This window comes from Salmo salar, chromosome ssa21, assembly GCF_905237065.1.
Source record: "Salmo salar chromosome ssa21, Ssal_v3.1, whole genome shotgun sequence".
In the NCBI taxonomy this organism is placed as follows: Eukaryota; Metazoa; Chordata; class Actinopteri; order Salmoniformes; family Salmonidae; genus Salmo; species Salmo salar.
This window is the reverse complement of record NC_059462.1, coordinates 41147501-41164078: the sequence shown is the minus strand read 5'-3', so window position 1 is coordinate 41164078 and position 16578 is coordinate 41147501. Positions and strand designations below refer to the sequence as shown.

The following is a 16578-nucleotide window of genomic DNA, read 5'->3' as shown; positions in this document are numbered from 1 at the left end:
CAAATTTAAACATTTAATTAAACCGATTCAATCAAAGGGCAGTTGAACAAGAGTGAGCAAAGTTTAGTATGAGGGGGATATAGTACTTGATTTGGCAGCCTGGCAGCATAGGATTGGTGCCAACAGAAGAACAACCTCCCCTAATGTATCATGGAGAGAAAGAGAGGGGAAAGAAAGCATAGGCCAGCTGAGGAATCATTACAATTCTGTGAGAGGGACACAGTATTTAAACACACAGGTAACAAGTATATAGCCTGATGATGTGGACAACCATTCACAGGCAAACCATTTTAAAGTGTTTAGGGGCCATCTTGTAACAGATCTTCTTAGAGAAGTGGAGGAGTCAGGCGCAGGACACAGGGATGAAGGTAAACCAAAACGTGTTTACTAAAATTATTCATCCATCTTCTCATAAAAATACATAGTCTGGAGAAAACACCTCCAACTACACTAAACGGACAAACAATCACCGACAAGACAAACAGGAAATGCAGAGGTTTAAATAATGAACATAATTTGGGAAACTCAAAACAGGTGAAGACAATAAAGACAAAACCAAACGAACAGTGAAACATCGATCGGTGGCAATTAGTAAGCCGGTGACGTCGACCGCCGAACGCCGCCCGAACAAGGAGAGGGGTCGACTTCGGCGGGAGTCGTGACACATCTATAGGTAATACCACATGACATGAGAGAAATGGAGACACACCCTGAGAGCTTAATGCATAACAAGAAGAGGAAAGAAGGGGCGTTCCTTGAAGGAAGTAGAGGAGGGTCTCAGCTGAAGTCTAAGAACTGTTCTGTCCAGTTGTCCCTGAAACAGGCCTGCAGGTGCCATCAACAAGCCTACATACCATCTGTGAGTGAACTGTGAGGATTGTCAAGACAGAGAGTTATCTGATAATTTTCTCACAGCATGAAAATAATAATGCAGCAACTGGAAATGTGAATTATTGTGTGGGTTATAATTCATTGACATTTCTGTAATGGCAAAATCAAGTATGACATTTTAATGTGGAAATTACACACTTTAGAAGCCTTTTTAAACCTTGAATACGCTACACGTTTGTATTTTCTGCAATAGGGTGATCGAATTAAGATCCTACACCTGTATACATTCAGAAAAGTAGAACAATTGTCACAGTAGTCACATTCATAACTGAAGAGTATAGTCTAGCCTGCCTGTCAGTGAGCAGGAAAGGATGTTGGAGAAGTATACTCATACCAATAAAAAGGCTAATTTGAATGTATTGTATTGGCTGATGTAACTACATGAAGTTCACAATGATCTGCTCATATACCATACTGTGCCCCTGTGGGACATTTATTTAAGGCATGTATAAATAACAACTGCACAAGGACAGACATTGACTGACAGGCTGACACACACGTCACAGTTACAAATAGTAGCTAGCTAGAAATACAAATATTTCAAAGAAAAGGAAAGTAGACAATGAATGTAGGGTGTTCAAGCTAGAGTGGACATCAAAATATTTCTTTATTGAGGTATCAGTGAAAGCTGAGTGCAAAGTGAACATTGCTGTCTTGAAAGACTAAAGCTTGTGCCGACACTTCCAGACGAAGCATGCAGAGAAATTTAGGAATATGTCTTCTGAGCAGAGGGCAAATGCATTGACAGAAAAGCAGCAAGGACTTTTCACAAAACTGCATTCAGCAAACAACGGAATTGCGAGAGCTAGCTATGTACTGTCCCACAAAATTGCTGAACATAGCAAGCCATTCTCCTTGTCCCTGGATGAGAGCAGTGATGCACGTTACACAGCACGGTTGTTGATGTTCTGACGAGGCATAACCCCAAACTTTGAAATTACAGAGGAGCTTGCTTCAGTGCAGTCAATGAAGAGCACAACCATAGGGAAAGATTTATTGGAGGAGGTTAATAAGTGTGTGGCAAAGCTGGGACTGAGTTTTGAAAAGTTATCCAGTGTGACCACTGGTGGGTTCCCAAACTTAACAGGAAAAAACGTTGGCCTTTTGAAAAGGATACAAGATCAAGTAGCTGAGCTGAGCCCAGATCAGAAATTATTTTCCTGCATTGCATTATTCATCAGGAGGTGCTCTGTAAATGTGTTCTGAAAATGAGCCATGTTGTGGATACAGTCACTAAAGTGGTAAACTTCATAAGAGCAAAATCTTTAAACCACAGGCAGTTTGTCTCACTGTTGGAGGAGACAGAGTTGGGTCATGCAGATCTCCCCTACCACACAAACGTGAGATGGCTGAGTTTGGGGAAGGTGGTTAAAAGGGTGTGGAACCTAAAGTTGGAGATGGCTGAGTTTTTGCAAATGAAAGGAAAATGTTGATTTCCCTCAACTGCAAGATAAAGAATGGTTGGCTGATTTTGCGTTCACCGTGGACATCATGGCCCTCATGAATGAACTGAATTCCAAACTACAAGGGAGGGCCTTTTTGCACATCAGATGTACAGCTTGTCAAAGCCTTCAAGGGAAAATTACTCCTCCTGACCCGCCAAGTAGAAGCCAACAATCTCACCCACCTTCCAACACCACTAGTCTGTTCCCTATCAGATGACCAGTGGGTGAAGTATACATCACTGCTGCTTGCAGTTTTCTCGTTGTTTGAGGATTTCAAAGTGTTGGAAAATGACATGCTGTTGGTTTCCTCTCCTTTCACCTTCAATGTGGATAACGCTCCCACTGACCTGCAACTTGAGCTTATCGATCTTCAGTCTGATGCAGTGATTAGAAACCTTTCAAAACAATGTCACTGACGAGGTTCTATGCATCTCTCGATGAACAAAAAAAACTTTCAAAGATTAGGAGTCATGCTCAGAAGATGTTTGCACTGTTTGGGTCAACCTATGTATGTGAACCGACATTTTCAGTGATGAGATATACTGCTCAAAAAAATAAAGGGAACACTTAAACAACACAATGTAACTCCAAGTCAATCACACTTCTGTGAAATCAAACTTTCCACTTAGGAAGCAACACTGATTGACAATAAATTTCACATGCTGTTGTGCAAATGGAATAGACAACAGGTGGAAATTATAGGCAATTAGCAAGACACCCCCAATAAAGGAGTGGTTCTGCAGGTGGTAACCACAGACCACTTCTCAGTTCCTATGCTTCCTTGCTGATGTTTTGGTCACTTTTGAATGCTGGCGGTGCTTTCACTCTAGTGGTAGTATGAGACGGAGTCTACAACCCACACAAGTGGCTCAGGTAGTGCAGCTCATCCAGGATGGCACATCAATGCGAGCTGTGGCAAGAAGGTTTGCTGTGTCTGTCAGCGTAGTGTCCAGAGCATGGAGGCACTACCAGGAGACAGGCCAGTACATCAGGAGACGTGGAGGAGGCCGTAGGAGGGCAACAACCCAGCAGCAGGACCGCTACCTCCGCCTTTGTGGAAGGAGGAGCAGGAGGAGCACTGCCAGAGCCCTGCAAAATGACCTCCAGCAGGCCACAAATGTGCATGTGTCTACTCAAACGGTCAGAAACAGACTCCATGAGGGTGGTATGAGGGCCCGACGTCCACAGGTGGGGGTTGTGCTTACAGCCCAACACCGTGCAGGACGTTTGGCATTTGCCAGAGAACACCAAGATTGGCAAATTCGCCACTGGCGCCCTGTGCTCTTCACAGATGAAAGCAGGTTCACACTGAGCACGTGACAGACGTGACAGTCTGGAGACGCCGTGGAGAACGTTCTGCTGCCTGCAACATCCTCCAGCATTACCGGTTCGGCGGTGGGTCAGTCATGGTGTGGGGTGGCATTTCTTTGGGGGGCCGCACAGCCCTCCATGTGCTCGCCAGAGGTAGCCTGACTGCCATTAGTTACCGAGATGAGATCCTCAGACCCCTTGTGAGACCATATGCTGGTGCGGTTGGCCCTGGGTTCTTCCTAATGCAAGACAATGCTAGACCTCATGTGGCTGGAGTGTGTCAGCAGTTCCTGCAAGAGGAAGGCATTGATGCTATGGACTGGCCCGCCCGTTCCCCAGACCTGAATCCAATTGAGCACATCTGGGACATCATGTCTCGCTCCATCCAACAACGCCACGTTGCACCACAGACTGTCCAGGAGTTGGCGGATGCTTTAGTCCAGGTCTGGGAGGAGATCCCTCAGGAGACCATCCGCCACCTCATCAGGAGCATGCCCAGGCATTGTAGGGAGGTCATACAGGCACGTGGAGGCCACACACACTACTGAGCCTCATTTTGACTTGTTTTAAGGACATTACATCAAAGTTGGATCAGCCTGTAGTGTGGTTTCCACTTAAATTTTGAGTGTGACTCCAAATCCAGTCCTCCATGGGTTGATAAATTGGATTTCCATTGATTATTTTTGTGTGATTTTGTTGTCAGCACATTCAACTATGTAAAGAAAAAAGTATTTAATAAGATTATTTCATTCATTCAGATCTAGGATGTGTTGTTTAAGTGTTCCCTTTATTTTTTTGAGCAGTGTATAACAAGTCAAGGCGCAGATCATCTCTTACCGACTCTCACCTCTCAGCAATCCTGCCCACTTCGACATCAGAAACTATACGACTTCACTGCTCTAGTCAATGCCCATCAGAGACTTCACTCCTCACACTGATTGAGTAGTTTAAATGTAATGTTGAGCTCTCCCTCTTTCTTGTGTTTTTGTGCATACCTGTTAAGAGTTCTGTCCATGGTGCTGAACGCACAGTGTACTTCTCCCTCCATGTAGTTCATTGTATGTTTAATAATGAAAATACCTTCCAAAAGGAGAACATGGATGTGGTTTATTTCTGTGCATGTTAAAAAAGTTAAAAGTAGCATATCTGGACGTGATTTACAGTAGATATATCTTTCAACACTGTCATACACTTGATGTATAATCAATCCTGTAATGATTCTGGCCCGCAATGGCAAAAATATATTCTAATGTGGCCCTCCATGGAAAATAATTGCCCAGGCCTGGCTTAATTGGATATTGTTGCAGGTGTAAGCAATATCTAAGTTAGCTTTGAAAAGTGGCAGATACTGTAGATAATGATTTACAGTAACTGCTGTTCATTATTACTCCGTCAATAAACATCAGCCGCCGACAGAAGCTCTAGCTAAGTTAGCTACAGAAAGTAATGGAGAAACATTACCTATCTGCAGCAGGTGGATCTGGCCGGGCAGCTTCATGTTGCAGCAGGTTGAGGGACTAACTTACTTCCACTAGCTAGCATGACTATAGCCAGTAACCAGGTAGGGCTAGCTAGCGCAAGCCAACTTTGGTCAGTTGATGTTGAGTTTGTTCTATTGGCATGCTAACTTCATAATAAGTTCAGAATCTTAGCTAACATGAGTATTTGTATCTTCCTGTCACACTCACAGTCTAATCCTTTCTTTTTGCTGCCAACCCCCCCCCCTAAGCCCTGTGAATATTCTATGAGGGGTGTGTACTTCCGGGTATGAACAAAACGAAAAATGCATTTACTTGTTATTTGTTTTCAGTTATTCCATGTACATTTTTTACACAAATTGGAAAACAAGTTGAATTCTGATTTTCATTTTTAAAACTCAGAAACTTAAAAACGAGCCATTTTAAAAATCTCCGGTTTGACTCGGAAATCTAAATAACGAAACGTACATGGACATTACCTGGGGAGGAAATCTGTTTTATAGGAGACCTAATATCATTCCAGACAGTTCTCGGGTTGCATTAACACATAGTTCTATCGCTAATCCTCTAGGTCAGGGTTTCCCAAACTCAGTCTTTGGGCCCTCCAGGGGTGCACGTTTAAGTTTTTTCCCTAGCACTATACAGCCAATTAAAATCAAAGTTTTATGAGTTGATTATTTGAATCAGCTGTGTAGTGCTAGAGCAAAAAAACTAAACGTGCATCCCTTGGAGGCCCGAGGACAGAATTTGGGAAACGCTGCTCTAGGTCCATTTCCTCATACTGTTTGCAACAAAGGATTGTGACCAGCCAGGAGAAAATGCCCTGCTCCCTCCAAAATCCTCCCATGTGAAATTGTGATTGAGTGGGTTATCTAGTCCTGCACTCTAAGGCATTAATCAGCTAGATACTGCAGTTGTACATTGTATCCCACTGAGCAAACATTGTTGAATCAACATTGTTTCTACGTCATTTCAACCCCCCCAAAATCACTGACATTTAAGTGATATGGACAATTTATTTGATTTGCAAAAAGTTATCAATTTAAGGGCATTTCGTATTTTTTCACCCAACCTAAATGCAATGTCATGGTGAATTTTTGTGGATTTCACATTGAATTCACGTCAGTTCAACCAAATGTAAATCAAACTAGATGTTGAACTGACGTCTGTGCCCAGTGGGATGCATCTACCAAGCAGGAGTATATCTAGGTATAGTCTTAAAGAAACCAAAGTTAAAATTGAGTCTAGGTTTTTAGACTGTTATTAGTCAAGTTTAACAGTTAAGAACTCTGTCGTGATAAAGGTTAAATAAAAAATAAATAAGTGATAACGATGGCACCTCACTGCCTGAGGAGAGGGGGACTTTTTATTTAGGACACATTGCCATTCTCTTCCAGCCCAGACTCTAGTCACAATAAACTCCTGGGTGTCAGTTCTGCTGAGAGCCGCTACAGGTCTATTTGTCTTTCCGACTGGATGATGGAGAACCAGGCCAGACCCCAGACGGGGATCTGAATGAGAGGGTTCAAAACAGCTTTCACTAGGCCTAGGTCCCAGATCTGCCTGTGCCGCCTTGCCAACTCCTTGTGGAATTCTAATGCCAAACGTTGTTTGGGAAACAAACAGATCTGGGACTTCACCGGTTATGTCGATCAAGCCGCTGACCCCTGGATGTCAAACTCCATTTATTCCATTTCCATTTATTTTATGGTGGTGACTGTCCAGTGTTTTGTGTCTGCTTTGGACACTATTGCTCTGGCTGAGTTAGTAAGTAACTAAACAAAAAAAGAGCTCAGCTGTAATCTGTGTATAGGATCTCACAGGACATAGGTTGAACATACTTGAACAAACAAACTTTGGACACAAAAAATCCCAGTCTCTTTGGCTCTCACTATCTCCGGACTTTATACTACATGGTATTCTTCACTCGTAGTTCATTGGCTCAGTACTACGTATCTGTAAGTCAATTGTAATACTTAGCTATTGCACTATAGTAAAAGTTAAAGGACATTTTGCAAAGAATATAAATCATTGAAAATAAGCACATGACAGTATCTTGGAAATGTTTGAGTTTTTATTTTAGCAAGGTCCTCATTCGAAGGGCAAAACTGTACATATGGCTGGGCACAGAAAGTCAACAAAGGCGACAATGACTTCTATGCATAGATGTGACAGTTTCCACACAATATGGAGAGCTTTGGGATGAGACAAAGGTGGTCTTTATGATAAGTTTGTCAAGTCTTTAACCATTTGATAGCACTGAGTAGGCCCTGTACAGCAGAAACAAAAGTGAAAGTAAACAAAGCAAATCATCTCAACAGAAAGAAAACTGAACATTAAAAAAAACTGCATTTGTGTCAAAATCCAGCTACATACAGTAAAGCATTCTCCCAACGTTCTGTGATGTTGGAGCTAGTTTTGCATGATGCAGAAATGTTACGGTAACATTGATTGGAGACCGTGTTCTATGTCAGTCTGCAGTTCATTTAAGACTTTTCATTTGCAACTAATCCATTTAGAAACCCACACAATGTACAGTATTAGTCAGTTCATTAACCCTCATCTGTACAACATGTTTTATTTAATACTTCCTGCCATGACTTGGAACAGGAAATGTAAACTGGAACATTTATCTATACATTGTTATTTTTCCATACGAGACAAATGTAAACAATTATTTTAAATTTGGACTCTAGAGCTCAAAACCAACTAACTGCAACGCAAATTAATACAAGCTAGTTCCCTTTGTGTTTTCGCTATCCCTGAGAACCTTGTTCAATAATGAAAGGAACCAAACTCCTGAATAATAAAACAAGTTCAGCTACAGATAGGCCTTTAAATATTTATAGCGGCGTAAGCCAGGGAGTTAAAAAACACACAGCCTTAAAGTCGCCACAAAGATAATGGCTCCAGTATTAATGATGGTGCCATGCTCGGGTGGTGTGTGTGTGGCGGGGATGTTAAGGGTGTCCGTCGACTTTCTCACACACACCTCTGCAGCACTATGAAATCTGAAGTCATCCATTTGGATGTGCTGGGACATATGGGATAACATTTTTGGATTCTTGACTTTGTTCAGATGGAACTGATATCCTGGATCTTTTCTAATCATAATCCCATATGCCTCCTGATATTGAGCTGAATGGTTCTGATTGCTACAGACAAAAAGAGAGGGACTGGCACAGTCTTGTTCCTGTACACATTTTAAGAATGGAGGAGGAAATGGCACATTAAATGACCATATTTGGCCCCATATCTTTTCCAAGGGCTTTGTTTTTAATAGGTCTTAGATGATATCATGGAATACACTTGCAAGAGGCAAAACAGTTTTTTGGACATCTCAGTAACACTAGAGGAATGCAGGACAATAGATGGGCTAGCTGACATGAAAATGATGTGCACACTTCAACGGGTCAGAAGTCTGTGTGCTGTTGTGATTCTGGATGGCAGATAGCTAGCAACAATGACAAGAAGCTGCCACGTGGGGAATCATAGGTGGCTCGTTTCAGCTAGTTTTATCTTGTTCTTGATACCATGTCTTGTTTTGAGGTGTTTTGACCAATATCACGTCTATGCTAATGTGGCAAAACATTTGCTAGTTAACTAATCAACATATGCAATAAATGTTTTTGAGAGACAATTGCTCATTGTGCAAATGTATTTGTTTTCAATAAACATTGGAGACGAAATAAAGTTTACATGTTGTCAACAACCTCGTCTGTTTGGCCCCATAGTTGCGCACGCGTTGGTTTTGTTGCTAGACAACCAACATGTCTACAGTAAAAATAATATCACTACGACAACAGGAGGCTTCTGTAAATCATTGACGTCTGGAGGTTCAGCACAGTAACATAATAATTCGAATTTATTTTGGGCATTTTAGGTTTGTGTCTGATTTGTCATTGCTTTCTCTAATAGCTGACTTGGAAACACGTGGAAAAACAGAAGCCCCAGGCTTCAACACACCACTATAAGAGCTTTATGTTTGAGGGCCTCGTATCGTTCACTACCCTATCTGTCTGACTCTGCGGTGAGTGATTAGCTTTCATACATATTTATTAAAAAGGCCACAGTTTTAGCTATTTGATTCTTATCATCCTGAAACAAACCCATACCTAACATGGAAGACAGGTATGTACACAAATATTGAAACAGTTATATTGAAACAAACAGTTGAATGCTTAGATTGTGTTCATCTTGAGGTGAATGAACAGGGACGTAGTGACCGGTAGGACTGTACTGTAGCGATGGTCCCTGTACAGTACTGTAGGTGGTTAACCCACCATCCAACCACCAGTACAGCCACCAACCAACCTCAGAAGAGTGGATCTGAAAGGGAGGGTCCGGTATTGCATAGATACAGTATAAGGTGTAGCTTTTCACAAATGCAGTCACAGTATTTGGGCAACATTTGAATGTTTTCTTTTGTTGTTTTTTTTTAATCAAAAGTGGTCACACGGTAGGTAATCCCACTGTTATTACAAACATGATCGATCTATATCAGTATAAAAAAATAGCCTTTCGCTGAAACGCTTAGGTTCTCAAGTCCCCGCCCCGTGATGTCACATCATGACGACATCACGTGATGTCAGTGCTAAGAGGCCTCTGTCCAGGGTCACAGTGCAACGACAGGCTCCTCCCCCTCACCACAACCTGCCTTAAAGCTCATCCTTCCTCTTGCCCTGGTCCCGCCCCCGCAGGCTGCGCATGAAACCTATAAACCCCGCCTCCTGGAGAGGAAGAGAGGAGAGGCCTGTTATAAAGATGTAATAGAGGTTAACGGTGTAAATTTAGTATAAGGCAAGAGTTTATAAATACAGAAAGTATAGAAATTGTGAAAGTTGACAGATTCCATATTCAAAGGTAACAAGGACAACAAAAGTGTATAAATTAACATTCACTATCTTTTAATAGGGCACTAAGACTATAACCTAGCGTAGCAGGATCAAAAGAAACGCCTGCAACGACACTGAACAAAAACATAAAATGAAACATGTAAAGTGTTGGTCCCATGTTTAATGAGCTGAAATAAAAGATTGCAGAAATGTTCAATACGCACAAAAAGCTTATTTCTCTAAAATGTTGTGCACAAATTTGTTTATTAGTGAACATTTCTCCTTTGCCAAGATAATTCATCCACCTGGCAGGTGTGACATATTAAGAAGCTGATTAAACAACATGATTACACAAGTGCACCTTGTGCTGGGGACAATAAAAGTCCACTAAAATGTGCAGTTGTGTCACACAACACAATGCAACAGATGTCTCAAGTTTTGAGGGAGCGTGCAATTGGCATGCTGATTGCAGGAATGTCCACCAGCTCAGGACCTCCACATCCTGCTTTTTCACCTGCAGGATCGTCTGAGACCAGCCACCTGGACAGCTGATGAAACTGCGGGTTTGCTGATATCAACATTGTGAACAGCGCCCCATGGTGGAGGTGGGTTATGGTATGGGCAGGCATAAGCTACAGACAACGAACACAATTGCATTTTATCGATGGCAATTTGAATGCAGAGATACAGTGACGAGATCCCGAGGCTCATCAAATCAAATGTATTTATTTGTCACATACACATGGTTAGCAGGTGTTAATGCAAGTGTAGCAAAATGCTTGTGCTTCTAGTTCCGACCATGCAGTAATATCTAACAAGTAATATAACCTAACAATTTCACAACAACTACCTTATACACACAACCATTCATCTGCCACCATCACCTAATGCACGGCCCCATGTCACAAGGATCGGTACACAATTCCTGGAACCTTTTTTTATTTCACCTGTATTTAACCAGGTAGGCCAGTTGAGAACAAGTTCTCATTTACAACTGCGACCTGGCCAAGATAAACCTGAAAATGTCCCAGTTCTTCCATGGCCTGCATATTCAGACATTTCACCCATTGAGCATGTTTGGGATGCTCTGGATCGACATGTGCGACAGCATGTTCTAGTTCCTGCCAATATTCAGCAGCTTCGCACAGCCATTGAAGAGGAGTGGGCCAACATTCCACAGGCCACAACCAACAGCCTGATCAACTCTACGTGAAGGAGATTTGTCGCGCTGCATGAGGCAAATGGTGGTCAGCAGATACTGATCCACGTCCCTACCAATCTGTGATCAACAGATGCATAACTGTATTCCCAGTCATGTGAAATCCATAGATTAGTCCCTAATGAATTTATTTCAAATGACTGATTTCCTTATATGAATTGTAACTCATTAAAATCATTTATATTTTTTTATTCAGTGTAGATTCCCTACATACAGCTATTGATGAGAAGAAAACAATTTTTTTGGGGGGGAGGTTCTCTTCTGCACTGTTCAACCAATCCAGTAAACGTGGAGGAGGAGCTAAAATGGAGTGTCACCTTGTTAACGTCCAATAGCAGAAGTCACGTCACAGACTCTCTTTCCATTTCCCCTGAAAACAGGAACAACTGGTTGTTGGAGACTCGGCAGAAGATGTCACTTACCCCTCGTTCTCCGTTGTATTTTTCTGCAAACTTCCCATAGTTGTAGTAGTTGAACGTGGGGTAGCCCTCCACACCCTCCTGCTTGCACAGTTCTTGGTTCGGTCCTTTAGTGCAGTCCACGGCAGCATAGGCAATCTGAGGGACAAAGCATATAGTAGCTTACTGTAGCTTCAACATGATATTGTCATCCACAGAACGCAATCTGTAACAGCAACCACAACTAGTTTAGACAATAGTCAGCTACATAAAGAACCTCATGGATGTGTAGGATTGTATTGCATTTCTTTGAAACATATTTCATGAGCGGTTAAAAGCATTGTGATTGTTCTAAAGCGTTTACATTTTTGTTGCCCTATGCGCTGGACAATGAACAAGCCTACTAGGGTAAAATGTGTGCATGCTGTAAAATACTGTAAAGTTATTCACAACAAGAAAGTGGACATTTACTGTAAATGATTTCAACACGGCTACTTTGGCACCGACTGAGCTGTTCTGCTCTGCGTCCGCATTGATTCCCGGCACATTCTCAAATTCAGCCTGCAAAGCCAACTGGGTTAAAGGGGAAGTTCAGTTTTTACCACTTAATGTTAGATGGTTCCTCACCTGTTCAGTTGCCCCTATCACTCCTATAGATTTTTAGCTAGGCATTTTAGCTAGCAACTGAGCAAAATATCAAACTTTCCCTTTAACCCAGAGCTGTGTGGAGTAAGTTTGTAATGGCTGTTTAAATAAAACATGGATAACAGTTTCTCCTGTCCCATAGACACATTTTAGGGTGAGGAACCATCTAACATTGGGGCTCCTGTGTGGCGCAGCGGTCTAAGGCACTGCATCTCAGTGCTAGAGACGTCACTACAGACACCCTGGTTCGATTCCAGGCTGTATCACAACCGGCCGTGATTGGGAGTCCCATAGAGCGGCGCACAATTGGCCCAGTGTCGTCGAGGTTTGGCCGGTGTAGGCCGTCATTGTAAATAAGAATTTGTTCTTAACTTACTTGCCTAGTTAAATAAAATAAAGTTGTAAAATACTGAACATCCCCTTTAAGAAAAATGCCTAATACATTCCTATCAAGCTAGACCATTAAGAGTGGGTGGGAAAAGAAAACAAATCACTCCTACATAAAAACAACAAAAGAGATTTATGTCGGGGCTGTCGCAGCACGGCAGTCAGAAAAAAACAGCACAAATGAGCCGTAAATACCATCTCTCTGATACATAGCTCACCCCCTACCTCTGCTCGGCTTGTCCTTCTGGATGGCTCAAATGTCAGCAGCCGTGTCCCAAATGGCATCCTATTCCCTATGTAGTGCACTATTTGTGAAAGGGAATAAGGTGCCATTTGGGACACCGCACAGCACATTGAGCTTGTCACCATCAAGTAACCACCATCAGTCACCTGAGGACCAATATGTTGAATATGTAAATGATTGATGTTTCAGTGAGGCTAAACTAATTGGACAGTTTTACGTGATGCAATTTCAGACAGGTGAATACTCTGACATGTAGCGTACATAATAACATGAAATGCTCTTCTCAGACATTTAAAAAGACAGATTATTTAAATGATTAAAGCCATTGTCTAACACGCTCTGTTCAGTGAGTGAAAACATAAATGGAAGGATTCAGCATTACTGTCAAAACACAGTTAGATGAATGGTTAAACACTTCTTAGATTGCTGTGTGTGTCTGCATGGCCAATAAGAAACCTGTGAACATAAGAGGTATCTCACAGAGCAGAGAGGTCTCTTGCCATTTTCAACGTCAAAGGGGTATTTTACAGCAGAAGCTACGCCTAAAAGATACTGGGTCCGCACACTGCAACTTAGCTCAGTGTTTCCCAACTCCAGTCCTCCAGTACCCCCAACAGTATTGTAACCCCGGACAAGCACACCAGATTCAACTTTTCAACTAATCATCAAGCCCTCAATCAGTTTAATCAGGTATTTTGTTTTGTCTGGGGCTACAACAAAAATGTGTACCGTTGGAAGGTACTGGAGTTGGGAACCACTGATCTAGATTATGTTTTTAACACCAAAAGGTTGAAACATTGTCAACCAAACATATAGGAACATACAATATGCATGTGTCTTTGAACATTTAGATGAATATATACATTTTGATCTCCAGCACCTGCTTACAAACTGTGGATGCCTGTGATGCAGTATGTAGCTTTTCCCCATACTGGGTCTGTTACACCGCACCATACCATCACTTACTGTAGAACAGACTGACAGACTCAGCCCAGTACGATCAATCAGAGTTGAAGTAAATTGACACGAGGAGAATGATGTTGTAAAAGGATTGTTTTTCCAAAGGTTTCTGGCCAATGCAGTTATTGATTCCCTCTGGTTAATAAGAGCTCCAACAACATCTCATTGATCACAACACAAGAGCTTCAACAATGAGCATTGAGAGATACTGTGTAGAAGACAGTTGGAAGTATATAAAGCCTTGTTCACACTGGCAGTTTGAATTGAATCAAATTAAAAATTTTTGCATATCCAATTCAAAATCATTTTTTCCCCCTGCAGTCTGAACAGCCCAAAAGCACAAAAAAATCAGATATTTCAAGCTACATTTCAAACCACCTTTGTAGATGCTTTAAAATCAGATAATACAAATCTGATTCCTGGTCATGTGACTTGTGTCTAACGGTGAAATCTGATTAATATGCCCCCCAAGTGGTTTTTACGCTGTTATTACCATGACAACTAGCGTAGCCATGTCAGCAATTTACTACAGTCTGAAGACACAAATCCAATGTGGTCACTTGTAACTTGCTGTTTGGACACTCGGTATTCCAAAACGGATTTGAAAAACAAAACTGATTTGAGCATTAAGGCCTGCAGTGTGAACAAGGCTTTAGAGACACTTCACATTGTGCTTAAAGAAGACAGGCAGCAATGTGTGTGACTGGGTTCAAACCCGGATCTTCTGTGCGCCATAGGACTGCGTCAGCCTACAGAGCCAAAGCTAAGGCACTAGCTTGGGGAGCTAACGCAAGTATTCACATCTGGTCACACATGCATGTCTTCCAGAGTAGGAAAATCACTTGTGGACTATCTACCTGAGGTACTAATTAATGACAGTGTGTGTGTGTGTGTGTTTGTGTGTAGCAGAAAAATCCACCCTGCATAAGGAGGTTATTAGGCTGTATCAAAAAGCCAATTTCACCGCTTCACGAATCACTACAGTGTTCTCATCACAATTACAACACAGATTTTTGTGAGACGAGTGATTCCGGCCAGCCTCCTCTTTTTATATAACTGAATATGCTGACATTCAGTTCAATCAGAAAAATAACATTACTTGCATTGTACAAAGCCTCTGCATGCACACTGATAGCCCACTTATTCTTCCCTATTCCTCCTTTCTCTTCTTTTATACAATACTGTATGTGCTGTTTAATTGGGGTGTTCTTCATTTTACATTTACATTTTTTTACATTTTAGTCATTTAGCAGACGCTCTTATCCAGAGCGACTTACAGTAGTGAATGCATACATTTCATACAATTTTTTTTCTGTGCTGGCCCCCCGTGGGAATCGAACCCACAACCCTGGTGTTGCAAACACCATGCTCTACCAACTGAGCTACAGGGAAGGCTTCAAAGCCAGATCTAAGCTGATGGTGTTTGTCTTGGGTAAACGAGGCAGAGAAGTAGCCCAATAGACTGATATAGGGCTGTGACCATACCAGTATGACAATATTTTGTTCCATGGCAAAAATGAAAAAAAAAGGAAGCAGATCAAACCGGTCCTTTAAAAAAGTAAATACTGTGTTCTAATGCTTGGAAAATAAATACATGTGACTCTGGATGACAACAGAATGCCGGGGTGGCAGGTAGCCTAGCGGTTAAGAGCATTGGGCCAGTAACCCAAAGGTTGTTGGTTCAAATCCCTGAGCAATCTGTCGATGTGCCCTTGAGCAAGGCACCTAACCCGAATTGCTCATGTTAGTCGCTCTTGATAACAACATCCGCTAAATGACTAAAAATGCCAATGTTTGTTTCCAACATTTGGGCCATTTTCCAAAAGTTTCCTTGCCATGATACTAAAGAGTACTGTGACACTGGTCCAGGCGACACTGTTATCCACATCTACTCCTGCATAGTGCCAATACACTGACTGGGGCTTATGCTTTACAGTATAAATAGTGAGCAGGGCTGAATGAGCTGCTCTTCTTTCACTCCTGCCCAGTCATCCCTTTACCTCCTCCAAAGCCCAGGGATAGAGAGGGACAAGAAGGAGCATGAGAAGTAGTTGAGGATGTTAAGAGAAGTCCCTCCTGTGGATATGTGCGTCGGACATCCTTGCTCCTCACACAACCACTACAGCCTCCCTCCCGGCCTCCTGCCGGCCCTGGCTACACAGAGCTCCCCCAAACTCTTATTGTGACAGTGAAATGGAGGTTGCTACACAGACATCTGAATCTGTTCTCAGTGTTGTTTACTCGGAGTTGACACAGGAGATCCTTCAGACAAGCAGCGTTACAGACAACCGCTCTCCTCTGGACTACTGAGAGTCTCAGTGACGGAACGGACACAGAGAGTGACTTGTGTCCACCCAAGCCCGTGAACGGGATCTGGGCTATAATCAGAAAGCCAGTAGATGGTGATGGTGCTTTGCGTGAGTCTGGAGTAAAGACACTAATTCTTGGACCTAGGCTGTGTGGCTGTGCTTATCCACAGCAGAGAGATTCACCAATCTGACACATTCTGGGCTGACAACGAACAATGCAGATCTGATTCTGAACAACAACTATTCCCTTGATATATCAATACTTACACCATTAAGACCAGAATAAAGAGTTACCTCACACATTCAGTGATTTAGTAAATGTTTCTAATGTTGTTAGCATCAGAGATTGATTTCCACATTCCAACAATATGAATAATGAAAGATATGCATGCCAAATACCAAAGAGCTTTGCTGGATTAAGAAAGAGTGTCACAACCATTACACGTGATGTATTCA

The 16578-nt window shown here is 42.2% G+C and overlaps 1 protein-coding gene across 2 annotated transcripts in view; it reads right to left on the bottom strand.

Moving 5' to 3' along the window:
• Positions 1-7181: 7181 nt before the first annotated feature.
• Positions 7182-16578, bottom strand: part of pdia5 (protein disulfide isomerase family A, member 5) — a 59216-nt gene continuing 49819 nt past the window's right edge. For both annotated transcript variants that reach the window (XM_014165259.2, NM_001139963.1), the window contains 2 exon segments: positions 11602-11736; positions 7182-9855 (listed from right to left, as the gene is read on the bottom strand). In XM_014165259.2, coding sequence (XP_014020734.1) covers positions 9784-9855; positions 11602-11736 — 207 coding nt within the window. In that variant the 3' untranslated portion in view covers positions 7182-9783.